General features: G+C 53.8%; 1 protein-coding gene across 4 annotated transcripts in view; it reads right to left on the reverse strand.

The window, feature by feature from the left end:
- Positions 1-18790: 18790 nt before the first annotated feature.
- LOC142467841 (RING finger protein 145-like) overlaps positions 18791-27218 on the reverse strand; it is a 98407-nt gene continuing 89979 nt past the window's right edge. For 3 of the 4 annotated variants that reach the window (XM_075573763.1, XM_075573744.1, XM_075573752.1), the window contains exon 11: positions 18791-21310. In XM_075573763.1, the coding sequence (XP_075429878.1) occupies positions 19985-21310 (1326 nt within the window). In that variant the 3' untranslated portion in view covers positions 18791-19984. The remainder of the gene's footprint in view (positions 21311-27218) is intronic. The other variant, XR_012788511.1, reaches the window with a different exon arrangement.

Genomic DNA, 27218 nt, shown 5'->3' on the forward strand with positions numbered 1-27218 from the left:
GTGTGCTGAGCCTCCGGAGGAAACCAGCTGTGTCTCTCACCGAGTGATAATCACATCAGCACCGCAGAGCCATGCCAGACTCACAACTGAGCTACATAGCTGAGCTCATACTGCTTAAATCCTGCAATTAAGCATCAGCTAAGATTATATATTGATATTTTATATATTACCATGCAGTGTTTTCATATATGGGACACGCAAGCTCATTTACTGTAGCTCCAGCTACCAATGCATTTTGTGTGGAAGCAGTTTTGCACCTCTTACTTCACCACAAGTGCCCCGACAGGTGTCTCTCATACATAGAACATGTTCATTGGCTCAGATAGCAGCCGTGAGGCCTGTTACTCACTCACTTGCCCACAGAAACAACTAGAATATTTCACTCAGGCTACGTACTCATGGGGAAGTTCAACTTGAACCACACGTTGTCTCCATAGGATTAGGCTGAGCTACCTCCTAAATAGGTGGTTGGCTTATGTATGGAATCTCTTGCGTCTTTCTTTGCATAACAAGCCCCAGATTTAATTCCATTTCAAATGCCCCCATCTCCACTATTAAGGGGTTAATCTTCTAATCGTTGCCTTTAAGAAGCCTCTTTCTGTGACAATCACCCATCTGTATCTATTAATCATGAATCTCCTAGTCAATAACATCTGAACCCATCATAAGTCGCTTCTGCAGGGCTCACCAAGGCGCCAATCTCGTTGGCATCTTTTCAAACTTGGCAGTGTCCCTGCCCACGTCCTGCCCTGAGGCCATCACAATCAGCTAGCGATGGAGGCAGCGCCGACACCTACATTAAGGGGCAGATCCACAGACGCCCGTCATTTCTGCTCTAATAACGCGCGTTAACGAAATTCGGACCGGACGTTATTTTCCTTCAGTTTAACGGATGTCCTCGAAGCTAATGAGATGCGAAAATAACGCCCGGTCGTCAAAGTCGTTGCGCTAATAACGGGGATTTTCATATCTCAGAGGCGCGTTCTCCAATACACTGCACAGGCGCATTGGTCAAACGTTAACGCGCGCTATTAACACACGCGATAAAGACGCGTTACTCATGTGCGGTACCAAAAGCTAACGCATATATTGGTATAATATGGAGAAATGTAACATTTTAACAATTATTACCTTTCCCATTATTTATAGCGTCCTTTCTTCATTTATTTTAATTGCACATTAATAAAAATTAAATATGAATGAATATCATTACGGTATTTATGGATATTTTCACTGTGTATTTTTGTCCCATTGGAGGTTGCTCTGGACTTCTATGTTTCTTGGTATTTATGGATTTACATCATTGTACATCCATACTTAATACAGTCATTGTTACTGTATATACCACATTAGTTCCCACAAACACATCACTTTAATCGTTAAAAACCATAATACAGTTTATGATGTTTCAGACATTTATAGGATCCCTGATATTATGTTTGTGTGACACGTACGTTTTTGTAATGAAAGGGTTAAATCCTATACTCTGGATGTGAGTTACGCCAGCTTTGGGTTGGATCTAAATATCGCAGCGTTATTCCCGTGCGCTAACATGAACGCAGGTCTGAGGATCCGCGTTGCTGGGTAATCTGCTCATCGCCATATGATTTGCATACGAGTAAGCCAGACGTCCGTGAGAGGTTAAAGATCCGCCATTTTTTAAGTGAATGCGAGAACAGCGTAACGCGAGGTATCGCTGGGGATGTGTGTTACGGATACCGACACGTAAAATGGCGATAACGTAACGCTAAAAATGCAACACACTTCTGTGGATCTACCCTTAAGGGTCTTAACACGAGGTTAACACAGGGGCGGCCAACTAAAGTCCTCAAGGGCCACCAACAGGTCAGGTTTTCAGGATATCCCTGCTTCAGCACAGGTGGCTTAATTAGTCCCAGCTTCAGCACAGGTGGCGCAATCAGTGGCTCAGTCTGTGACTGAGCCACTGATTGAACCACCTGTGCTGAAGCAGGGATATACTGAAAACATGACCTGTTGGTGGCGCTTGAGGACTGGAGTTGCCCGCCCCTGGGTTAACAGATGATAACAGATGTGTTAATGAGCACAGTACTCACCATAGCAAAGACCATGGTGTAATCCAAAGACACATTTAGCAACCATCGTGGCCAAGCACTGCCACCCCCTGCACGTACAGTACTCCTTCCCCTGCATGTACAGTACTCCTTCCCCTGCACGTACAGTACTCCTTCCCCTGCACGTACAGTACTCCTTCCCCTGCACGTACAGTACTCCTTCCCCTGCACGTACAGTACTCCTTCCCCTGCACGTACAGTACTCCTTCCCCTGCACGTACAGTACTCCTTCCCCTGCACGTACAGTACTCCTTCCCCTGCACGTACAGTACTCCTTCCCCTGCACGTACAGTACTCCTTCCCCTGCACGTACAGTACTCCTTCCCCTGCACGTACAGTACTCCTTCCCCTGCACGTACAGTACTCCTTCCCCTGCACGTACAGTACTCCTTCCCCTGCACGTACAGTACTCCTTCCCCTGCACGTACAGTACTCCTTCCCCTGCACGTACAGTACTCCTTCCCCTACTGCCTCCGTACGTCTCCCAGCATACCATTTAGATTGTAAGCTCTCTGGGCAGAGATTCCCTTTCCTGCTGCCCGATGTTATGGTTGTTGCAATCATTGTTTATTTTGTAAAGTGCAGCGTACATTGTCGGCCCTATCTAAATAGAAATAACCCTGTATACCTGCCAGTCTCCATCAGCGTGGACTGCCACGCTGCGTCCCCCCTCCCTTCCCGTATGCCACGGTGGGATTGTCCCACGTGGCAGGTGGAAGGGTGGGCGTAACTAGGGGATAAAAAGCACCACTTATTTATTTACAGTCCTACAATACCATGGCATGTTTATGGACAAACGTACGCATCCCTTTATATATAAGGGAACATGGGCACCCTCTCTCCCTTCCGGCTCTCCGAGCATACATATGGTGTCAATCTTTCTTTAAAAAAACTGTCTAAATATACGTCTCTATTTATATACGTCCTGTAGTGTTATCCATGTACACAGCGCGTCACAGCCGTAATACACGTGATATAATAATATAACACATAACGGGAAGAAACGCGTCAGTCAGAAAAGTAGGATTAGGAAAAGGAGTCTGTGTGTCGAAGAGCTTACAATCTAAGCGGTGCGTAGGAAGAACGTAGAGACAGCAGAGGGGGTTCTGGTAAACAGCTTTTAGCCAATGTCAAAGAATGTGGGTTTGTTTTAAGTTCGACACAAAACCACAGTGAACTGCCCTAAATCCATAACCCTTCCCCTCAGAGGACGCTCGTGTCCTGAGAGGTGAATAGATGAATCCACTGCCACGAAAACACTTCCCACCAACACCCAGTGGGATTATTCTTTATCTGGAGAGTTACAGGGTTCGAAGGGTCCGTGCAACTTTCTCACATATTTCCCAGCAGCTTTGTCTATGCTGACAGGGCCAAATACAAAACACAATCAATGTATCCCTATGTATCAATCTAACCTTCCTCTTCTATCAATCACATCTGAGCATCGAACCCCACCGTATCTATGAGCATCAATCAGGCTCATCGATCACTGCTCTCCAAGGTATTTCTCTGCATGGTGAAGAAATAAAATGGTATTCTATGCACGGCGTGTCCTATTCATTAGATATTAACCTCCCTGTTGTAGCTGGGACCTACAATACATTTCAATGCATTGCAGAGCCTCCCTATCAATGTGTTTTACCATGAGATGTGGCAAACACATAATACAGAACGCACAATAATGAGGGGAGACAATTCCCAACCCACCAAGAAACATTCTACATTTCCACAAAGCGTCTCTGGTATCAACTGGACCCCGGGCACCAGAATAGGATGACCCAGTCCAGTTTTTAGGATTCACTTGTCCTTAATAGAACATAGGGCATGGATACATTTCCTCTCATCAACTTGGTTAGACTAATACACATACAATAGTATTGAGCTTTAAGAGCATCAACCGGGCTATGGCAAATGTGTACACTTTGTATTCATAATATTCAAGGCATTAAAGACTGGTTTCTAACATAGGTGAGGTTTATTTGTTCCCTTTAATCACCCAGTTTGCGATAGGACTTTAAGCAATATTCTGATCTTCCCAAATTTCAGCCATTTGTGTTATTTTTTATATCTATTGTTTTTATTTTTGTTTGCATTATTTAAACGATGTGGTCTGCTGTTGCAGGGATAGATCAGTCCTGGAGAACTGGAGACTTGGCTGTTATCCTTTGCGGACTTCAAACAACAACGGTGTACACTATCTGAAGCACAAGTCTGTTTTTCATGTGTACTACCATTTAAAACCACATTACATTCAAGATCCTATGTGTTTTTTTTAAATAAATGAGTTGTGCAGTATTAGATAATACTTACTGCATCCCCCCCCCCAACCCTTATGCACTTTGTAATAGGTTTTAATGTATTCCGTTTCATTGGGTTGCTATTGCAACTATTTAGGAAGCCACACCACTTCCTCTTTTGATATAGGCCGCCATATTGGGTGACCAGACATCCCGGTTTTTAGACCTCTTCCTGACATTTTTGGGGTGCTGCCCCGGTTTTCTATCTCACTGGCCACGCCTGCACGATCGAAGTTTGCCAGCCACACGTGCGCATGCGTGATCGGCAAGCCCCGAACAAGCAACATTTGTATCCATTTTTTGCCAGGACAAATATGGTCACCCTATCTGGGAAGCAGGATCTTCGCCGATTGATCTGCAGCCTAAATTATTGCAGGTAGAGTAGTATTATATCAGAGACCGAAACTAAAGCAGCCGAACAAAAAAAAAATGCTGTTTCTGCAGTTTGGACACGCAAGAAGTGTGAAATAAAAAGATCCACGACCCATCAGACAAGATTCACCGAAACTCCATAACGGGGCACTCGTGCAGTGCACATTTGGGTAGACGGCAACACAGTCCTGATGAAGCTGCCAATCAAGCGCAGCGAAACGCGTTGAGTTTTGGACCGTCTGAGGATCCGTAGAGGAGAGAGGGAACCCGGAAGCAGCGTGCGTGTCAGTGGGGACGTCCAACCCGGGAAAGGGGAAGTGACGTCGATCGAGGCCGCGGACGCAGGGAGCAGCTGCAGTGAGGTCGCGACGAACTACAGACTGTGTTGCCCTGTTAATCCAAACGCCCGATTTATGCTGATTCCATGTAAGCCTCCACTTTACTTATGTGCTGATAAATTGGTTTATAGTCTGCACTATTGGCTCTCCTCTTCTGTTTCAGCTCCTGAAGGTTCCTGTGTACTACCCCTGGAAGAACTTACCACTGTGTGGGATTTTGCCTATTATTCTGCTCCACTTGTGAGTAGAATAACTACAGATCACTTAATTTTATCACCTTTATTGTCAAAATTGCACTGTGTTATTTTTCTTTATTTCATGGCACCTGTCTGGCTCCCCCACTGTTTGAGAAAATTGTCTGCCACGCTTAGGAAACAAGCTTCTTATGGGTAGTAGCAAGATTTGTTTTGCTTATACTTCACTGTTTTTCACCTTATATATTATATCTGTAGTTTTTAATTTGTATTCACATTCACATTTACTTACTACTCGCGTTACAAGATAAGTGTTTGAGTGCCACCCAGTGTTTGGTTTTTATTGCATGTTTCGGTGAATCTTGTCTGATAGATTTGCCTCTTTCTCTCTCTTTTTGTTAGAGCTGTCCTTTTACTCCTGGTGACACCGCTTGTATTTGATAAGTTAGGGTGTGGTTTTATTATCAGTTTGGTAGTCGTGCTGTTCTCAGCCCTTTGGTCTCGAGGAGTGTGTATTGCCCGGGCCTCTGAGAGCGGCGACAGGAGATGGGCAAATGTGTTAAAAGTCGCGCCGCAAATTCTTTACCGCGTTTTGAACAACATTTGATTCACGCACGGATCTGCGCCAGCAAAAGAAAAAAGGTGACGGCGTGCCCGTGAAACCTCAATTATTTCCCCTACGACCCTCATTAAATCCGCCTGCAAATGTGTGGGGAGGGAACGAGTCCTGTTATACTACTGTATGTCCCCTCAAACAACACGTGGAGGATCACGTGTGCGCACACAGGAGCACACCGGAGATACCCGGGAGGTGTGCTGCTTAAACTCATTTAAATATACTTTGCATGGCCATTTTAGTGCTCTCTCAACCTCTGGGCGAATCGAGTGCCACAACATTGGCAAAGGAATGGAGTCCGTGGTTGGTGGCCGGCGGTGCGGCACACACGTGAACGAAGGCCGGCGAATGTCACTTTTTAAAAACCAAGCCATGGGTGTCCACGGCTGAGGCATGAACGTCACATTTTGCGGAAAATTCAAATGTCGGCGAAACATTGGCCCATTTCGAGGGGTGACGGATCGGCTGTTGCTCTGCCTGGTATCGAGTGCCCAACAGAGGGGAAATAAATGAAGCTGACGAACCAAGCACTGGGGAGTTATCCATTAAATCTGGGGGTCTCAACTTTTATTGAGCAGGAGACTGAAATCTCGGAGCAACCCTGTCCATCAGGTCTCACCCATCTCCCTCTCGGTCACACCACTCACCCTCCTTCTCACACGCACACACCCACATCATTCGTACAGTGTCCAACCATCCTCACACAACATACTCGCCCTTTAGTGCAACACCCGCCACATTCACCCCCCCGTTCTCTCATAATCCACACAAAGCCCACCTCACCTTCCCCATCACCCCACACATACACAAACCACTCACTGCCCTCCACCCACACACCAAAGGCAACCCCTTTCCACACACACCACTTACTGTATTACACACACACCACTCTCTCCCCCTTTTAAACTCTTTCACCACACAAAGCTCTCACCCCCTCCCCACACTATGCTCTTACTTCCCCCACTCTCCACACAACGCCTTCACTTGCCTCCCCCTCCCCACTCAAAGATCTCATCCCTTTCCTCTCAAAGCTATCACTTCCCCCCTTCCCCTCTCTCCCCACAAAGCCTTCACTTCCCTCCCCCACACAAAGCCCTCACTTCACCCCTCTTTCCTCCCACCAACAGCTTCAGATGCTTAGCGGGCACTTTCTGCCTCTTCTCTCTCTTCTCTCCTGAGCTAAGAGAGGAGAGAGTCGGATTGCAGGCGCTTTGTCTTTAGACCGCACCCCACATATTCCCTGGTGGTTGGCGGCACCTTTGGCGGAGATACACTGCATTTAGGTGTCATGGTGGCTATTGGGCGTGAAAACGCCCTGACGGTAGTGCTCTGCTGCACTTTGATGAATTACCCCTTAGTTTTGGTCCCACATGTGAAATGTTCCCAGGAATATGTTACAGGTATTTTGTAAATAAACAACAATGTGAAAACTGTGACTAGGCACATAAGCTATGTATAAAACATCAGCCAACACCCCCAAATATCTGCAGTTATCAGTCAGAGTCTGGTGGCACTCGGGGGTACAAAGTTCCACCATTTTATTTTTATTTATTTTTTACCAAAAAGGGGATTTGTTTTAGAAAGCCAATTTTGACAGTAACCATATTGCTTATCCCTTCCTGACATATAGTACACAAAAGCATGGCTCCATTGTTTAACACATGTAGGTTTTATTTATTATTATGGGTAGTGCCAGTTTAAACCAGTCTGAGCACGTGATAAGTCCGAAGCAAAGGAAGCCCGTGGGCCAATAAGCCACTATTCGTCGCTGCTTTTCCAGGATCCATTGGGATCTTTGCTGCCAGAGATAAGATCAATAAGAGTAGATCGGATCGATAAGATGGACAGATCGATATCATTTCCCTTTGCATGCTGGGGAATACAGCCATTTTATCAATTAAGCTGGTTGACCACTGACCGTTATGTGGCGAGACCCCCGGTTTTGTAATACATCGTTTCAATAACGGGAGGGGCTTAATGACGTTATAATACGTCTACTGCAGAAGTGGCCAACTCCAGTCCTCAAGGGCCACCAACAGGTCATGGTTTAAGGATATCCCTGCTTCAGCACAAGTGGCTCCATCAGTGGCTCAGTCGAAGAACACTGATGGAGCCACCTGTGCTGAAGCAGGGATATCTCCAATACCTGACACATTGGTGGCCCTTGAGGGATGGCGTTGGCCACTTCTGGTTTAAAGTTTCCAGCAGAACAGTTAGAAGAGACCAGAGGAAGAATTCATTGGCAGACCAGTAGTGTTACAGTTCTAGTAGCTGTACTGGCCCAGGAAGAGGGTATATTAGTGGTACCATTTTGGTCCCATAAAAGGTATCGCAACCCAGAACCGCTCTTGACACAGATCCCGATGATAGGTCTAGGACAATGTGACATGCAGTATTCATCTCTGCATCTCCAGCCTCCAGACAGCCAGGCTAAGCCTGTCCGTCAATAGGACCTACAAACAGGTGTCACCCGCTGGATGGTGAGGCACAGAAAGTAAATAATGCATGAGGAGCGTGGCACTCACAGGGGCAGCTTGTACTGTACTGTATGTGGCCCGGATCAGTGTGTGACCCGGGAGCTAAGAGAGAATAATACACTGCTCACTGACTGAAGTAAAAGGTACCAATCTTCTTAATACATTGCAGCTTATTACCCCAGTGTTAATCATTTCTAATGACTATCAGACACTTAGTGATTCCCCCCGAGTCGTTTTACCATAACGTACAGTAGTGCCGCTGAAATGCAATGAACATGCCAGCGTGGGGGACCCTGAAGAAGAGGTGCGTGGCAACTTGTAGAACAGCCCTCAATCCTCCCCCACAAGTCAGGTTTCCAAGATATTCCGGCTTCAGCACAGGTGGCTACGTCAGTCCCTGCTTCAGCACAGGTGGCTCAATCAGAGACTCAGTCTTTGACTGAGCCTGATTGAGCCACCTATGCTGAAGCAGGGATATCCTGAAAACCTGACCTGCTGGGGGAGGGGTGCGTGAGGACTGCAGTTGAGCCCCCCATGGCTAGAATAAAGTTTCCTTTTTTGCTGCCGTAGGTAAATATCACCAGAAAAGGTCACATTCCTCGCGGTCAGTCTCCCTGGCCGTGCCCTTTAGTTTGACCCTTAGGCCGTGCATACAGTAGCGGCGAAGGCGCACAGTGCCGCTACAAGTACTTGAAGTCCGTCATGGCTGCCCATAGTGGGCACGGCTGTGATGGTGCTGTGTAGCAACCGGCGACCTGAAGCCAAGGGACAAGGCGGAGTGACGGCAACGTGACATCGGCGTCACGTGCGCGGATCAATCAATGAGTAACAGTGTTACGCATCATTTCCAGCACACGTGATTATACAGATCTCCTGAGTGCGCAGACATGCCTTCCACATCTCCACCAAGCTTAATCCACTCGCTTATCGTGTGGAATCATTAGGATTCTGGGTAATACCACGAGAGCACAGAACGGATCGGAACATTGTACATTATACAGGTGATTCCCAAGCATGGAACTGTGGTGCCACCTAATGGTGGAAGCCGTAGGCAACTTGGCTTCTTTTGTTCCTACTGTGTCAACAAATACTCACAAGGGCGCAACACCATGGGGTCCGGCTTTGTGTTTGTTATCTTGGAGGTGAAAAATTAACTTGGCACAGACAAGCTGGTGGATGAGCCACTTCCACACATCATATAGGACATCCATCCCCTTATGTTTCTGGCAGAAGAATCCTCAGCAGGCCTCACTCTTCCTGTGTAATACCACCAGCGCCGTACAGTATGTGCAAAGCTGCTCTCCGCAGCCGCACAGTATGTGCAAAGCTGCTCTCCGCAGCCGTGCAGTATGTGCAAAGCTGCTCTCCGCAGCCGTACAGTACGTGCAAAGCTGCTCTCCGCAGCCGTACAGTACGTGCAAAGCTGCTCTCCGCAGCCGTACAGTATGTGCAAAGCTGCTCTCCGCAGCCGTACAGTATGTGCAAAGCTGCTCTCCGCAGCCGTGCAGTATGTGCAAAGCTGCTCTCCGCAGCCGTGCAGTATGTGCAAAGCTGCTCTCCGCAGCCGTGCAGTATGTGCAAAGCTGCTCTCCGCAGCCGTACGGTATGTGCAAAGCTGCTCTCCGCAGCCGTACAGTACGTGCAAAGCTGCTCTCCGCAGCCGTACGGTATGTGCAAAGCTGCTCTCCGCAGCCGTGCAGTACGTGCAAAGCTGCTCTCCGCAGCCGTACAGCATGTGCAAAGCTGCTCTCCGCAGCCGTACAGTATGTGCAAAGCTGCTCTCCGCAGCCGTACAGTATGTGCAAAGCTGCTCTCCGCAGCCGTACAGTATGTGCAAAGCTGCTCTCCGCAGCCGTACAGTATGTGCAAAGCTGCTCTCCGCAGCCGTACAGTATGTGCAAAGCTGCTCTCCGCAGCCGTACAGTACGTGCAAAGCTGCTCTCCGCAGCCGTGCAGTATGTGCAAAGCTGCTCTCCGCAGCCGCACAGTATGTGCAAAGCTGCTCTCCGCAGCCGTACAGTACGTGCAAAGCTGCTCTCCGCAGCCGTACAGTATGTGCAAAGCTGCTCTCCGCAGCCGCACAGTACGTGCAAAGCTGCTCTCCGCAGCCGCACAGTATGTGCAAAGCTGCTCTCTGCAGCCGTACAGAATGTGCAAAGCTGCTCTCCGCAGCCGTGCAGTATGTGCAAAGCTGCTCTCCGCAGCCGTGCAGTATGTGCAAAGCTGCTCTCCGCAGCCGTACAGTATGTGCAAAGCTGCTCTCCGCAGCCGTACAGTATGTGCAAAGCTGCTCTCCGCAGCCGTACAGAATGTGCAAAGCTGCTCTCCGCAGCCGTGCAGTATGTGCAAAGCTGCTCTCCGCAGCCGCGCAGTATGTGCAAAGCTGCTCTCCGCAGCCGTACAGTATGTGCAAAGCTGCTCTCCGCAGCCGTGCAGTATGTGCAAAGCTGCTCTCTGCAGCCGTACAGTATGTGCAAAGCTGCTCTCCGCAGCCGTGCAGTATGTGCAAAGCTGCTCTCCGCAGCCGTACAGTATGTGCAAAGCTGCTCTCTGCAGCCGTACAGAATGTGCAAAGCTGCTCTCCGCAGCCGTACAGTACGTGCAAAGCTGCTCTCCGCAGCCGTACAATACGTGCAAAGCTGCTCTCCCGCAGCCGTACAGTATGTGCAAAGCTGCTCTCCGCAGCCGTACAGTACGTGCAAAGCTGCTCTCCCGCAGCCGTACAGTACGTGCAAAGCTGCTCTCCGCAGCCGTACAGTACGTGCAAAACTGCTCTCCGCAGCCGTACAGTATGTGCAAAGCTGCTCTCCGCAGCCGTGCAGTATGTGCAAAGCTGCTCTCCGCAGCCGTGCAGTATGTGCAAAGCTGCTCTCCGCAGCCGTACAGAATGTGCAAAGCTGCTCTCCGCAGCCGTACAGCAAGTGCAAAGCTGCTCTCCGCAGCCGTACAGAATGTGCAAAGCTGCTCTCCGCAGCCGTGCAGTATGTGCAAAGCTGCTCTCCGCAGCCGTACAGTACGTGCAAAGCTGCTCTCCGCAGCCGCACAGTATGTGCAAAGCTGCTCTCCGCAGCCGTGCAGTACGTGCAAAGCTGCTCTCCGCAGCCGTACAGTATGTGCAAAGCTGCTCTCCGCAGCCGTGCAGTATGTGCAAAGCTGCTTTCCGCAGCCGTACAGTATGTGCAAAGCTGCTCTCCGCAGCCGTACAGAATGTGCAAAGCTGCTCTCCGCAGCCGTGCAGTATGTGCAAAGCTGCTCTCCGCAGCCGTACAGTATGTGCAAAGCTGCTCTCCGCAGCCGTGCAGTATGTGCAAAGCTGCTCTCCGCAGCCGTACAGTATGTGCAAAGCTGCTCTCCGCAGCCGTGCAGTATGTGCAAAGCTGCTCTCCGCAGCCGTGCAGTATGTGCAAAGCTGCTCTCCGCAGCCGTGCAGTATGTGCAAAGCTGCTCTCCGCAGCCGTACAGTATGTGCAAAGCTGCTCTCCGCAGCCGTGCAGTATGTGCAAAGCTGCTCTCCGCAGCCGTACAGTATGTGCAAAGCTGCTCTCCGCAGCCGTACAGTATGTGCAAAGCTGCTCTCCGCAGCCGTACAGTATGTGCAAAGCTGCTCTCCGCAGCCGTACAGTATGTGCAAAGCTGCTCTCCGCAGCCGTACAGTATGTGCAAAGCTGCTCTCCGCAGCCGTACAGTATGTGCAAAGCTGCTCTCCGCAGCCGTACAGTACGTGCAAAGCTGCTCTCCGCAGCCGTACAGTACGTGCAAAGCTGCTCTCCGCAGCCGTGCAGTATGTGCAAAGCTGCTCTCTGCAGCCGTACAGAATGTGCAAAGCTGCTCTCCGCAGCCGTGCAGTATGTGCAAAGCTGCTCTCTGCAGCCGTACAGTATGTGCAAAGCTGCTCTCCGCAGCCGTGCAGTATGTGCAAGGCTGCTCTCCGCAGCCGTACAGCATGTGCAAAGCTGCTCTCCGCAGCCGTACAGTATGTGCAAAGCTGCTCTCTGCAGCCGTACAGTACGTGCAAAGCTGCTCTCCGCAGCCGTACAGTATGTGCAAAGCTGCTCTCCGCAGCCGTACAGTATGTGCAAAGCTGCTCTCCGCAGCCGCACAGTATGTGCAAAGCTGCTCTCCGCAGCCGTACAGTACGTGCAAAGCTGCTCTCCGCAGCCGTACAGTATGTGCAAAGCTGCTCTCCGCAGCCGCACAGTACGTGCAAAGCTGCTCTCCGCAGCCGCACAGTATGTGCAAAGCTGCTCTCTGCAGCCGTACAGAATGTGCAAAGCTGCTCTCCGCAGCCGTGCAGTATGTGCAAAGCTGCTCTCCGCAGCCGCGCAGTACGTGCAAAGCTGCTCTCCGCAGCCGTACAGTATGTGCAAAGCTGCTCTCCGCAGCCGTACAGAATGTGCAAAGCTGCTCTCCGCAGCCGTGCAGTATGTGCAAAGCTGCTCTCCGCAGCCGCGCAGTATGTGCAAAGCTGCTCTCCGCAGCCGTACAGTATGTGCAAAGCTGCTCTCCGCAGCCGTACAGTATGTGCAAAGCTGCTCTCCGCAGCCGTACAGTATGTGCAAAGCTGCTCTCTGCAGCCGTACAGAATGTGCAAAGCTGCTCTCCGCAGCCGTGCAGTATGTGCAAAGCTGCTCTCTGCAGCCGTACAGTATGTGCAAAGCTGCTCTCCGCAGCCGTGCAGTATGTGCAAAGCTGCTCTCCGCAGCCGTACAGTATGTGCAAAGCTGCTCTCTGCAGCCGTACAGAATGTGCAAAGCTGCTCTCCGCAGCCGTACAGTACGTGCAAAGCTGCTCTCCGCAGCCGTACAATACGTGCAAAGCTGCTCTCCCGCAGCCGTACAGTACGTGCAAAGCTGCTCTCCCGCAGCCGTACAGTACGTGCAAAGCTGCTCTCCGCAGCCGTACAGTACGTGCAAAGCTGCTCTCCGCAGCCGTACAGTATGTGCAAAGCTGCTCTCCGCAGCCGTGCAGTATGTGCAAAGCTGCTCTCCGCAGCCGTGCAGTATGTGCAAAGCTGCTCTCCGCAGCCGTACAGAATGTGCAAAGCTGCTCTCCGCAGCCGTACAGCAAGTGCAAAGCTGCTCTCCGCAGCCGTACAGAATGTGCAAAGCTGCTCTCCGCAGCCGTGCAGTATGTGCAAAGCTGCTCTCCGCAGCCGTACAGTATGTGCAAAGCTGCTCTCCGCAGCCGCACAGTATGTGCAAAGCTGCTCTCCGCAGCCGTACAGTATGTGCAAAGCTGCTCTCCGCAGCCGCACAGTATGTGCAAAGCTGCTCTCCGCAGCCGCGCAGTATGTGCAAAGCTGCTCTCCGCAGCCGTACAGTATGTGCAAAGCTGCTCTCCGCAGCCGTGCAGTATGTGCAAAGCTGCTCTCCGCAGCCGTACAGTATGTGCAAAGCTGCTCTCCGCAGCCGTACAGAATGTGCAAAGCTGCTCTCCGCAGCCGTACAGTATGTGCAAAGCTGCTCTCCGCAGCCGTACAGTATGTGCAAAGCTGCTCTCCGCAGCCGTACAGTATGTGCAAAGCTGCTCTCCGCAGCCGTACAGTACGTGCAAAGCTGCTCTCCGCAGCCGTACAGTATGTGCAAAGCTGCTCTCCGCAGCCGTACAGTATGTGCAAAGCTGCTCTCCGCAGCCGTACAGTATGTGCAAAGCTGCTCTCCGCAGCCGTGCAGTATGTGCAAAGCTGCTCTCCGCAGCCGTACAGTATGTGCAAAGCTGCTCTCCGCAGCCGTACAGAATGTGCAAAGCTGCTCTCTGCAGCCGTGCAGTATGTGCAAAGCTGCTCTCCGCAGCCGTACAGTATGTGCAAAGCTGCTCTCCGCAGCCGTGCAGTATGTGCAGAGCTGCTCTCCGCAGCCGTACAGTATGTGCAAAGCTGCTCTCCGCAGCCGTACAGTACGTGCAAAGCTGCTCTCCGCAGCCGTACAGTATGTGCAAAGCTGCTCTCCGCAGCCGTACAGTATGTGCAAAGCTGCTCTCCGCAGCCGTACAGTACGTGCAAAGCTGCTCTCCGCAGCCGTACAGTATGTGCAAAGCTGCTCTCCGCAGCCGTACAGTATGTGCAAAGCTGCTCTCCGCAGCCGTACAGTATGTGCAAAGCTGCTCTCCGCAGCCGTGCAGTATGTGCAAAGCTGCTCTCCGCAGCCGTACAGTATGTGCAAAGCTGCTCTCCGCAGCCGTGCAGCATGTGCAAAGCTGCTCTCCGCAGCCGTACAGCATGTGCAAAGCTGCTCTCCGCAGCCGTACAGTACGTGCAAAGCTGCTCTCCGCAGCCGTACTCGGATAAAAGTGCCGCAGATTCCCATTAGAAACAAAGTGTGTGTGTGTGTGTGTGTGTGTGTGTGTGTGTGTGTGTGTGTGTGTGTGTGTGTGTGTGTGTGTGTGTGTGTGTGTGTGTGTGTGTGTGTGTGTGTGTGTGTGTGTGCCGAGCACGAGCACTTTAAGTGAAACTTCTTTGTCTTTTGTCACTGTTTTGTCACAGAAATTTTATTTGTGATGGTGATTTTTTTTAAATTAAAAACACAACTCTTTGATAACGCTCCTTCCCGGAGAGAAACCCGGCAGAGGACCCGTTTTGTGTTTTTTTGACCAAAATGCCTATTAAATAGTTTTATTTTTATACCTGCCTCCAGCCCTTTATTTTTGCTGTGCTCCATCTTCTTTTCTCCATACTACAATTTCCGTAACAACACGCAATGAAGTTTGAATAAGAACGTGCATGCTCGGCACACATCCCGTTTTAGCTATTTGCACTTCTATATTTATACTGTGAATTCCTCGTGTGTGTTTGTGTATCTGTGTGTGTCTCTGTGTGTGTGTCTGTGAATTCTCCACAAATGTTGCACCTGTGCATGTGCACTGAGCCACTGGTTACTGCGCATGCGCGTCGACGGCTACTGCACATGCACTGGCTGTGGTTAGGCACACGCGTTGAGGGGGACGGCTCTAGCTGTGAACGTGTTCACGGAACTTACGATTTCTGCACATGCGCTGCCAGACAGAGACGCTGGTCTACGCGCATGCGTTGGCATAGATGGACGCGCTCAGCGCTTCTGGTGATTGCCGCGGACGACTGTCAGCATGCAGTAACTGGGAGGTAAGTGTTGGTGAGGGCCGCTTCTGCGCTCTTCGCGCGGGCGGGCGGGCCGACGGCCTCATCTGCCATCACTGACGTCACTTCCATAACCTACTTCCGTCTCCTTGAAAGGCAATTTGGTCACAGCAAAGAAGTTTCAACAATCCTATACAGGAGCCCTCATTTAAGAGTTCAATGGTGAAAGGGTAAGGTACATATATACCAGGGTTTCAGACCCAAGAGGTTGTCTTGCTGCTATCCGTGTGGTAAGTGGATCCAAAGAAGAAAACATTCTCCACAATTCCGGATGCCGAAGTGTTGGAGAATGTGTGACATGTAATACATTGTCTGATTAACAATCCACAGCGCCCACTTCCTTGTTGTCTTCTACAGATTCTGATTAGGGCGGCCGAACGTTTTTTTCAAAAATACTGAACACAGTGGTGAAAAGGTGCAACGCGCTCAAGAGACACACATCTCCATGCTGGCTGTTTCCTCCTCTCCTTGGCCCCACCCTCAGGCTCCTGACACCTCCTCCTGATTTGCTGCAATACCCAGCAGCAGCAGCCAATCAGGATGGAGGAAACTGCCCAGGCCCATAGCAACAGCCCTACTTTCCCAGGTCGTGGAAATTCCACGGCACCCTCTCCCCCCCCCCCAAGCCGGTCATGTCACTATGTCAAGAGAGGTAATACTGGACCCATACATGTCCAGAGAGGTAATACCAGTATACCATGTCCAGTATTACCTCTAATTTTTTACTGGACAGTGTCCAAATACAGGACATGTTCAATACTGGACACGTGGCACCTCATATTTTCCGATTAGGACATATTCATGCATCATGGTTGTGGGGCAGGACACAGACCTTTTCTATCCATATGATTTGACTGAGCTCACCTTGCAGAAGCTCGATAATAAACTCATCGCGTGCAGGCGTGTTCATGTCACCATTTCATTTACATTTCTCCTGCAAAAACCAGGGGGGAAAGAGAATACGCTTCCCCTCGGCTCTTGAACACTTATTTGGCTCTCACGTGGCGATCCCCCCACTGAATGCATTTCAGCGCGTGCGACTCATTGATCCGGGTTTTCAATAACGTAATATAACCCTTTCCATCCCGGAATGTGTCTCAATGTAGTTCACCAGCCAACCGTTAACCCTTGCTCTTCCATGTGCTTGGACGCAGTGTGTTTAACGCTGCGTGTGGCGGGGAGATATTGTGATACGTCGCTGACAAATAGGTCATTGCGCCATCTTCAGAAACGTGTCCTCTGTCCATTGCAAGTAAATGAAACGATTATCTCCCGTCTCCCTGATAGGATCGGCCACATGTTGCCAATGCATGCAATGCACCGAGATACTTCCTGCAAAACAGGGCCGGCCAACTCGTCCTCAACAGCCACCAACAGGTCAGGTTTTCAGAATATCCCTGCTTCAGCGCAGGTGGCTCAGTCGAAGACTGCACCACCTCTGCTGAAGCAGGGATATCCTGAAAACCGGACCTGTAGGTGGCCCTCGAGGACTGGAGTGGGCCGCCGCTGTACATTTGCGCGGTGCAGTACAAACCTCCCCTCCTTATGACTCGGGTATAACCTAAGATGGTGCGGGAAGTAGGAGATGAGTTCCACGTGCTTTTACAGCCGCAATCTCGACAAACATGTCCATGAATTGTTTGACGTGGCTGGCGCAGGTTCCCCTCCGGTGCGGAATCTCACCACTTTCAGCGTCGGTTCTTCAGATAATTACCCATTTCAGGGTCGGTTCTTCAGATAATTACCCCTTTCAGGGTCGGTTCTTCAGATAATTACCCCTTTCAGCGGCGGTGCTCGTCATGGAGAACCCAACCTGGCCACCGATGCCGACCAACAAGAATCAGTGTGGCTTCCTATTGGTCTGCAGATCCAGTGGGATTCGGAGGCCATATTGTTTACCCAGGGGGGAGCACCGGTAATTATCTTGGGAACCAAGGCGGTCCCCGGCGCTGCAAACTGTGAGGTTCATAATCAGAGGACCCTGGTTCCAATTATGTAAAACCATCATTAGAAAATGAAATTCCCAGTGGGGATTGCTGCTTTAACCTTCTGCCTTGTGCAAGAGGTCAGGACCACAACAGGAGTTCATAACAACCGGAGTGCTGCCTATGGTTTGTATACAGGTTACCCAAGTGCTGAGCTCTGGTCCACATGCAGAAGTCAAGTCTACTTCTCAGCTTCCTCCGTCTACTTCTCGGCTTCCTCCCCGTCCCCAACTAGATTGTGTGAGGGAACCAAGTGCAACACGCGCCCCGTTACACAGTAAAGCTCGGCTGTGCTGAGCCCTGCAGCAGCGCAGGCATTAAGCTGACAGCAAGTGGGAGGCCATTGAGGAGCTCTGGGTTACATTAGTATAGGATTCCATTATTTTGCCCTTTGACTTGCAGGGATACCTCTTATCACATCCGATGCCAATTGATCTAATACTATAAATACAGATGTCATAAATCAAAAGTCCTTCCTAGAACAGAGCAGTACCTGCCTAACATTGCATTCATGTCCTGTCCGGAGTCCCGGTAGAAGTACTGGCCCAGGAGAAGCGTGGATTTGTTCCAGGTTGTTTTAGAACGGAGTCTAGGCCCTGTGGAGAATTTAGTCACCTACTAAATGTTTGTGGTGCAACATTGCCACCTTGTGACTATCTGGTGAAACTACTAGTGTGACATGTATTACTCACACCAGGCTATGTACCCAGCTCTGAACGCTGCACTTACTGTATGTTCAGGAGCAAAAAAGAAATCTGTGCTTGTGTCTGCGACAGATCAAGTGTCTTTATGTACTTCTACTGTAAGCTCTCCGGGGGGGGGATTTCCTTTCCTATTGTCTGATCTTACTCGTTACCCTTATTGTACTATAATTCCCTGTACTGTATGCGCTCTCTTGTAAAGTGCTATACAGTATAAATAAAGACATACATACATACTTATTACAAGATTTCCGATTCCTGTTCCAACAATACTGATTCCTTTTTGCAGTATTACAATGATTTACTATCCAACTAAACATGATATCAGTATCTCCTTCCAAAATCAGTGCAGGACTATGAGCTTAACAAGTAACTAAACAAACTATCACTGCGGGCTCTTCCTGGCACTAAAGCATCTCTCTGCTGGGCGGGGGACCTCTCTGCTGGGGGGAGGACCTCTCTGCTGGGGGGAGGACCTCTCCACTGGGCAGGGGACCTCTCTGCTGGGCGGGGGACCTCTCCGCTGGGCGGGGGACCTCTGCTGGGCGGAGGACCTCTCTGAGGCACGTTGGCTGCCTGTATGACGGAACATAGCGCACACCGCTGTTTGTCTGGAGGCTTTATGTAATGTTTATTTGTTTTGCATATTATTAGGAGGAAAAGGCAGCAGGGTATAAGAAAACAAGGTCGCGGGATGAGAATAGAAAGGCAAGTGGCGAGTACGCGAAGCCCTTGCTCCAGTCTCCGTTGTCACTCACATTAAGGCCACTTGTCCACCCTAGATTCCCAGGCCCTCTCGGGGTTGGGTAAAGCGAGCTAGCAGCTGTACCCTTTACACGGGTCAGAGGTCCCCGATTTATTGCTCAGCTGCAAGCGACGCGCTAACAATCTCTGACCTGTCCTCTGAGCTTGATTTTATGGCTTCTCATCCATCACTAGACACAGGTTGCTGAGATGGTCTCTATGTAGTCTTATTCTTCACGATTGCCACCCATGGGCTCTCTCTCTGAGACAACCTAGAGATGTATTACTTGATAAAGCTGCAAGGTACTGGAAGTCCTGGGAGCTGACCCGTCTTCAGAAATCTCTGCAGCTTCAGTCACTCTGTTCCATGAGATGGATACCTTCTCCTGACTGCGGGCTGCCGTTACCCTGCGGGCTGCCGCTACCCTGCGGGCTGCCGTTACCCTGCGGGCTGCCGTTACCCTGCGGGCTGCCGCTACCCTGCGGGCTGCCGTTACCCTGCGGGCTGCCGCTACCCTGCGGGCTGCCGCTACCCTGCGGGCTGCCGCTACCCTGCGGGCTGCCGTTACCCTGCGGGCTGCCGTTACTCTGCGGGCTGCCGCTACCCTGCGGGCTGCCGTTACCCTGCGGGCTGCCGTTACCTTGCGGGCTGCCGCTACCCCGCGGGCTGCCGTTACCCCGCGGGCTGCCGTTACCCCGCGGGCTGCCGCTACCCTGCCTTGCATTTCGCACACTTCTGTTTTAGAAGTTTCCGCTCTCCTACCCTAGCTGTCTATTGTTCAACACAGTACCTGAGCAGCGTCTTCTTGACTCCGTCTCCCTAGTACATATATTGTTCCTATCTGATGTCTCTTGCCCTTCTTCATCTTCAAAAGCTGACAGCAGTCCCCTCCATTTTTTACCTAGCAGTCTCTTTTCACTTAGCAGCTGATAATCACTCATGGTTCAGCAGTCGTCTCTCTCTCGTCCCCCGGCCTCTGCAGCACTTCCTGCTCTAGCAGTCACTTACAGAGCGCTGTATATTCTCAGCAGTCTCGTCTCCCCTGGTACGGCACTTTATTCTGCTCTCTCCTGAGCACGCACTCTCTTGTCCCCAATCTCTCCTGCGCTGGACACCTCTCGCGTCTCCGCGGCATCTGATGTCACTGTATCAGAGATTTCTCTGTGGTCAGTCACGTGTCTTATTTGCGTGGGAGTCGTCTTACCTTCTCTATCCTCATCTGCATCCCCCACGTTCGCCCCCCGCTCACTGTCCTTGACTATTCCTTGTCCATTTCCCCCTCCCCCTCTCTTCTTGTCATCTTCTGTATCCCGCACTTCCGATCCTCTTTGGCCCTCTATCTCACCTGCTTCCTTTCTCCTCTCCTCCTTTGTGTTACCTGCTTCCTTTCCCCTCTCCTCCTCTGCTTCCTTTCCAGTCTCCTCCTCTGCTTCCTTTCTCCTCTCCTCCTTTGTGTTACCTGCTTCCTTTCCCCTCTCCTCCTCTGCTTCCTTTCCAGTCTCCTCCTCTGCTTCCTGTCCCGTCTCCTCCTTTGTGTTACCTGCTTCCTTTCCCCTCTCCTCCTCTGCTTCCTTTCCCCTCCCCTCCTTTGTGTTACCTGCTTCCTTTCCCCTCCCCTCCTTTATGTTACCTGCTTCCTTTCCCATATCCTCCTCTGCTTCCTTTCTCCTCTCCTCCTCTGCTTCCTTTCCCCTCTCCTCCTCTGCATCACCTGCTTCCTTTCCCCTCTCCTCCTCTGCATCACCTGCTTCCTTTCTCCTCTCCTCCTCTGCTTCCTTTCTCCTCTCCTCCCTTGCATCCACAGCTTCCTTTCTCCTCTCCTCCCTTGCATCCACTGCTTCCTTTCTCCTCTCCTCTCTTGCATCCACTGCTTCCTTTCCCCTCTCCTCCTTTGCATCCACTGCTTCCTTTCCCCTCTCCTCCTTTGCATCCTCTGCTTCCTTTCCCCTCTCCTCCTCTGCTTCCTTTCCCCTCTCCTCCTCTGCTTCCTTTCCCCTCTCCTCCTCTGCTTCCTTTCCCCTCTCCTCCTCTGCTTCCTTTCCCCTCTCCTCCTTTGCATCCGCTCCCCTTTTGTCCTCTACGTTGCCTCTTTCCCTCGCATGACATTTTTCTCTGCTCTGCTCTTCCTCTACGTTGCCCTCTTTGTCTTCATCGTCTGCATCCCCTCCCATCTCCTCTGGATCAGCTGCTGCCGCCTCTTCACTCTCTTCGTTGTAGTCCTCCTCCTCCTCTCCCCTCTCCCCACCTCCACAGCTTTTAGAGGCAGGTGGCGTGACCTGCTGGTGACACAGAGGGCAAGTATCCTGGACGTAAAGCCATTTGCGCAGGCAGTCCCCGTGGAAAAAGTGGCAGCACGGGGTGATCACAGCCACCGACATCTCCTGCAAGGTCAAGAGGAAGAGAGTCGGGTCAATGATAAAGAGATTTTATCTCACGGACCACAACACACAGAAATACAGCACGGCAAATCACACGCCAACGTGTTATCGTGTGTCTCACGGGCTTAGAAGTCCTTATCCTGGTGTCCAATAGACAAACTTAGAGCCATCCTTGTGCCGATTTCTTACTGAAACATTGAAGTCATGGCTTTAGGGCTCAATTCACCAAGCTTCAATAGCCTTCTCAACGTGACGACCACCTACATCAGGGGTGGCTAACTCCAGTGCTCACGGGCCACAGACAGGTCATTTGTGTTGAGGATATCCCTCACAGGTGGCTCAATCAGTGGCTCAGTCATCGAGCCACTGATTGACTCTTATCAGTCTGACTCCTATCCTCCACACCACGGCCTGCCGGTGGCCCGTGAGGACTGGAGTTGGCCACCCCCTGATCTACATGAATGTTAACGTCCGTTACACCATATGCAGTGTTCACGAAGCTCCGTTACAGGCAACGCCAGGAAATGACGTGGGCGTTATATGTAAGTCCTACCCGACGCCCCCCAGCCTGGAGCGGAGCGTGGGGAAGAGAGGAGCAGAGAGAAGAGTGAGGAGGGAAGAGAGGAGCAGAGAGAAGAGTGAGGAGGGAAGAGGGGATATGGAGGCAATGCCAACTAAATAAAATACAGACAGCACTTTGCATGTGATTACCGTAGCGGATAAGCCATTACCTCAGGGAAAACCGCGGCCGGTCCCTTTTATAGGTCAGGTCGCTGTGTTTGCCGGTACTTAACGGAGCTTAGTGAATGTGGTCCTTGCAATAAGTAAGGGGTAATCTGCTCTCACACATTGTGTCCCTGTGTCCCAGAGACTGGGTGTAACACACATGCAGACGTGGCCTGCGTTACTGCTTTCTGTGCCGCGGACTAATACGCCGGAATAACGTGGCCCCGAAAATAGTCCTTTTTGTGACCGGGAGGATTAAAACAGGACACTATGGAGGTGTATATCTCCGGAAGCAGGGGGTCACAGGAGCTGAAATTAATGGAGTTCAGCGCCGGAGACCCCCCCGCGCAGGGAGACGCAGAGAGAGACCGCTTCTACAAGAGAGCCCCACGTGCAGGGAGACGCAGAGAGAGACCGCTTCTCCAAGAGAGCCCCCCATGCACGGAGACGCAGAGAGACCGCTTCTCCCCGAGAGCCCCCCCGCAGGAAGACGCAGAGAGAAACCCCTTCTCCCCGAGAGCCGCCTGCGCAGGGAGACGCAGAGAGAGACCGCTTCTCCCTGAGAGCCCCCCCCGCAGGGAGACGCAGAGAGAGACAGCTTTTCCCCGGGAGCCACCCCCGCAGGGAGACGAAGAGAGAGTCCGCTTCTCCCTGAGAGCCCCCCCCGCAGGGAGACGCAGAGAGAGACAGATTTTCCCCGGGAGCCACCCCCGCAGGGAGATGAAGAGAGAGACCGCTTCTTCCTGAGAGCCCCCCGCGCAGGGAGACACAGAGAGAGACCGCTTCTCCCGGAGAGCCCCCCCTCCCGCAGGGAGACGCAGAGAGAAACCCCTTCTCCCTGACAGCCGCCCGCGCAGGGAGACGCAGAGAGAGACCGCTTCTCCCTGAGAGCCGCCCGCGCAAGGAGACGCAGAGAGAGACCGCTTCTCCCTGAGAGCCGCCCGCGCAGGGAGACGCAGAGAGAGACCGCTTCTCCCCGAGAGCCGCCCGCGCAGGAAGACGCAGAGAGAAACCCCTTCTCCCCGAGAGCCGCCCGCGCAGGGAGACGCAGAGAGAGACCGCTTCTCCCTGAGAGCCGCCCGCTCATGGAGACGCAGAGAGAGACCGCTTCTCCCCGAGAGCCGCCTGCGCAAGGAGACGCAGAAAGAGACCGCTTCTCCAAGAGAGCCCCCCACGCAGGGAGACGCAGAGAGAGACCGCTTCTCCCTGAGAGCCGCCCGTGCAGGGAGACGAAGAGAGAGACCGCTTCTCCCTGAGAGCCCCCCCCGCAGGGAGACGCAGAGAGAGACAGCTTTTCCCCGGGAGCCACCCCCGCAGGGAGATGAAGAGAGAGACCGCTTCTTCCTGAGAGCCCCCCGCGCAGGGAGACGCAGAGAGAGACCGCTTCTCCCGGAGAGCCCCCCCCCCCCGCAGGGAGACGCAGAGAGAAACCCCTTCTCCCTGACAGCCGCCCGCGCAGGGAGACGCAGAGAGAGACCGCTTCTCCGAGAGCCGCCCGCGCAAGGAGACGCAGAGAGAGACCGCTTCTCCCTGAGAGCCGCCCGCGCAGGGAGACGCAGAGAGAGACCGCTTCTCCCCGAGAGCCGCCCGCGCAGGAAGACGCAGAGAGAAACCCCTTCTCCCCGAGAGCCGCCCGCGCAGGGAGACGCAGAGAGAGACCGCTTCTCCCCGAGAGCCGCCCGCGCATGGAGACGCAGAGAGAGACCGCTTCTCCCCGAGAGCCGCCTGCGCAAGGAGACGCAGAGAGAGATCGCTTCTCCAAGAGAGCCCCCCACGCAGGGAGACGCAGAGAGAGACCGCTTCTCCCTGAGAGCCGCCCGCGCAGGGAGACGAAGAGAGAGACCGCTTCTCCCTGAGAGCCCCCCCCCCGCAGGGAGACGCAGAGAGAGACAGCTTTTCCCCGGGAGCCACCCCCGCAGGGAGATGAAGAGAGAGACCGCTTCTTCCTGAGAGCCCCCCGCGCAGGGAGACGCAGAGAGAGACCGCTTCTCCCGGAGAGCCCCCCCCCGCAGGGAGACGCAGAGAGAAACCCCTTCTCCCTGACAGCCGCCCGCGCAGGGAGACGCAGAGAGAGACCGCTTCTCCCTGAGAGCCGCCCGCGCAAGGAGACGCAGAGAGAGACCGCTTCTCCCTGAGAGCCGCCCGCGCAGGGAGACGCAGAGAGAGACCGCTTCTCCCCGAGAGCCGCCCGCGCAGGAAGACGCAGAGAGAAACCCCTTCTCCCCGAGAGCCGCCCGCGCAGGGAGACGCAGAGAGAGACCGCTTCTCCCTGAGAGCCGCCCTCGCATGGAGACGCAGAGAGAGACCGCTTCTCCCCGAGAGCCGCCTGCGCAGGGAGACGCAGAGAGAGACCGCTTCTCCAAGAGAGCCCCCCACGCAGGGAGACGCAGAGAGACCGCTTCTCTCCGAGAGCCCCCCGTGCAGGGAGACGCAGAGAGAGACCGCTTATCCCCGAGAGCCCCCCGTGCAGGGAGACGTAGAGAGAGACCGCTTCTCCAAGTGAGCCCCCCGTGCAGGGAGACGCAGAGAGACCGCTTCTCTCCGAGAGCCCCCCGCACAGGGAGACACAGAGAGAGACCGCTTCTCCCCGAGAGCCCCCCACGCAGGGAGACGCAGTGAGAGAGACCGCTTCTCCCCGAGAGCCCCCCGCACAGGGAGACGCAGAGAGAGACCGCTTCTCCCCGAGAGCCCCCCCCGTGCAGGGAGACGCAGAGAAAGATCGCTTCTCCCCGAGAGCCCCCCGCGCAGGAGACGCAGAGAGAGACCGCTTCTCCCCGAGAGCCCCCCGCGCAGGGAGACGCAGAGAGAGAGACCGCTTCTCCCCAAGAGACCCCCGCGCAGGGAGACACAGAGAGAGAGACCGCTTCTCCCCGAGAGCCCCCCGCGCAGGGAGACACAGAGAGAGACCGCTTCTCCCGGAGAGCCCCCCCTCCCGCAGGGAGACGCAGAGAGAAACCCCTTCTCCCTGACAGCCGCCCGCGCAGGGAGACGCAGAGAGAGACCGCTTCTCCCTGAGAGCCGCCCGCGCAAGGAGACGCAGAGAGAGACCGCTTCTCCCTGAGAGCCGCCCGCGCAGGGAGACGCAGAGAGAGACCGCTTCTCCCCGAGAGCCGCCCGCGCAGGAAGACGCAGAGAGAAACCCCTTCTCCCCGAGAGCCGCCCGCGCAGGGAGACGCAGAGAGAGACCGCTTCTCCCTGAGAGCCGCCCGCTCATGGAGACGCAGAGAGAGACCGCTTCTCCCCGAGAGCCGCCTGCGCAAGGAGACGCAGAAAGAGACCGCTTCTCCAAGAGAGCCCCCCACGCAGGGAGACGCAGAGAGAGACCGCTTCTCCCTGAGAGCCGCCCGTGCAGGGAGACGAAGAGAGAGACCGCTTCTCCCTGAGAGCCCCCCCCGCAGGGAGACGCAGAGAGAGACAGCTTTTCCCCGGGAGCCACCCCCGCAGGGAGATGAAGAGAGAGACCGCTTCTTCCTGAGAGCCCCCCGCGCAGGGAGACGCAGAGAGAGACCGCTTCTCCCGGAGAGCCCCCCCCCCCCCGCAGGGAGACGCAGAGAGAAACCCCTTCTCCCTGACAGCCGCCCGCGCAGGGAGACGCAGAGAGAGACCGCTTCTCCGAGAGCCGCCCGCGCAAGGAGACGCAGAGAGAGACCGCTTCTCCCTGAGAGCCGCCCGCGCAGGGAGACGCAGAGAGAGACCGCTTCTCCCCGAGAGCCGCCCGCGCAGGAAGACGCAGAGAGAAACCCCTTCTCCCCGAGAGCCGCCCGCGCAGGGAGACGCAGAGAGAGACCGCTTCTCCCCGAGAGCCGCCCGCGCATGGAGACGCAGAGAGAGACCGCTTCTCCCCGAGAGCCGCCTGCGCAAGGAGACGCAGAGAGAGATCGCTTCTCCAAGAGAGCCCCCCACGCAGGGAGACGCAGAGAGAGACCGCTTCTCCCTGAGAGCCGCCCGCGCAGGGAGACGAAGAGAGAGACCGCTTCTCCCTGAGAGCCCCCCCCCCGCAGGGAGACGCAGAGAGAGACAGCTTTTCCCCGGGAGCCACCCCCGCAGGGAGATGAAGAGAGAGACCGCTTCTTCCTGAGAGCCCCCCGCGCAGGGAGACGCAGAGAGAGACCGCTTCTCCCGGAGAGCCCCCCCCCGCAGGGAGACGCAGAGAGAAACCCCTTCTCCCTGACAGCCGCCCGCGCAGGGAGACGCAGAGAGAGACCGCTTCTCCCTGAGAGCCGCCCGCGCAAGGAGACGCAGAGAGAGACCGCTTCTCCCTGAGAGCCGCCCGCGCAGGGAGACGCAGAGAGAGACCGCTTCTCCCCGAGAGCCGCCCGCGCAGGAAGACGCAGAGAGAAACCCCTTCTCCCCGAGAGCCGCCCGCGCAGGGAGACGCAGAGAGAGACCGCTTCTCCCTGAGAGCCGCCCTCGCATGGAGACGCAGAGAGAGACCGCTTCTCCCCGAGAGCCGCCTGCGCAGGGAGACGCAGAGAGAGACCGCTTCTCCAAGAGAGCCCCCCACGCAGGGAGACGCAGAGAGACCGCTTCTCTCCGAGAGCCCCCCGTGCAGGGAGACGCAGAGAGAGACCGCTTATCCCCGAGAGCCCCCCGTGCAGGGAGACGTAGAGAGAGACCGCTTCTCCAAGTGAGCCCCCCGTGCAGGGAGACGCAGAGAGACCGCTTCTCTCCGAGAGCCCCCCGCACAGGGAGACACAGAGAGAGACCGCTTCTCCCCGAGAGCCCCCCACGCAGGGAGACGCAGTGAGAGAGACCGCTTCTCCCCGAGAGCCCCCCGCACAGGGAGACGCAGAGAGAGACCGCTTCTCCCCGAGAGCCCCCCCCGTGCAGGGAGACGCAGAGAAAGATCGCTTCTCCCCGAGAGCCCCCCGCGCAGGAGACGCAGAGAGAGACCGCTTCTCCCCGAGAGCCCCCCGCGCAGGGAGACGCAGAGAGAGAGACCGCTTCTCCCCAAGAGACCCCCGCGCAGGGAGACACAGAGAGAGACTGCTTCTCCCCGAGAGCCCCCCGCGCAGGGAGACGCAGAGAGACCGCTTCTCCCCGAGAGCCCCCCGCGCAGGGAGACGCAGAGAGAGACCGCTTCTCCCCGAGAGCCCCCCGCGCAGGGAGACGCAGAGAAAGACCACTTCTCCCCGAGAGCCCCCCGCGCAGGGAGACGCAGAGAGAAACCGCTTCTCCCTGAGAG

Source organism: Ascaphus truei, chromosome 1, assembly GCF_040206685.1.
Source record: "Ascaphus truei isolate aAscTru1 chromosome 1, aAscTru1.hap1, whole genome shotgun sequence".
Lineage (NCBI taxonomy): Eukaryota > Metazoa > Chordata > Amphibia > Anura > Ascaphidae > Ascaphus > Ascaphus truei.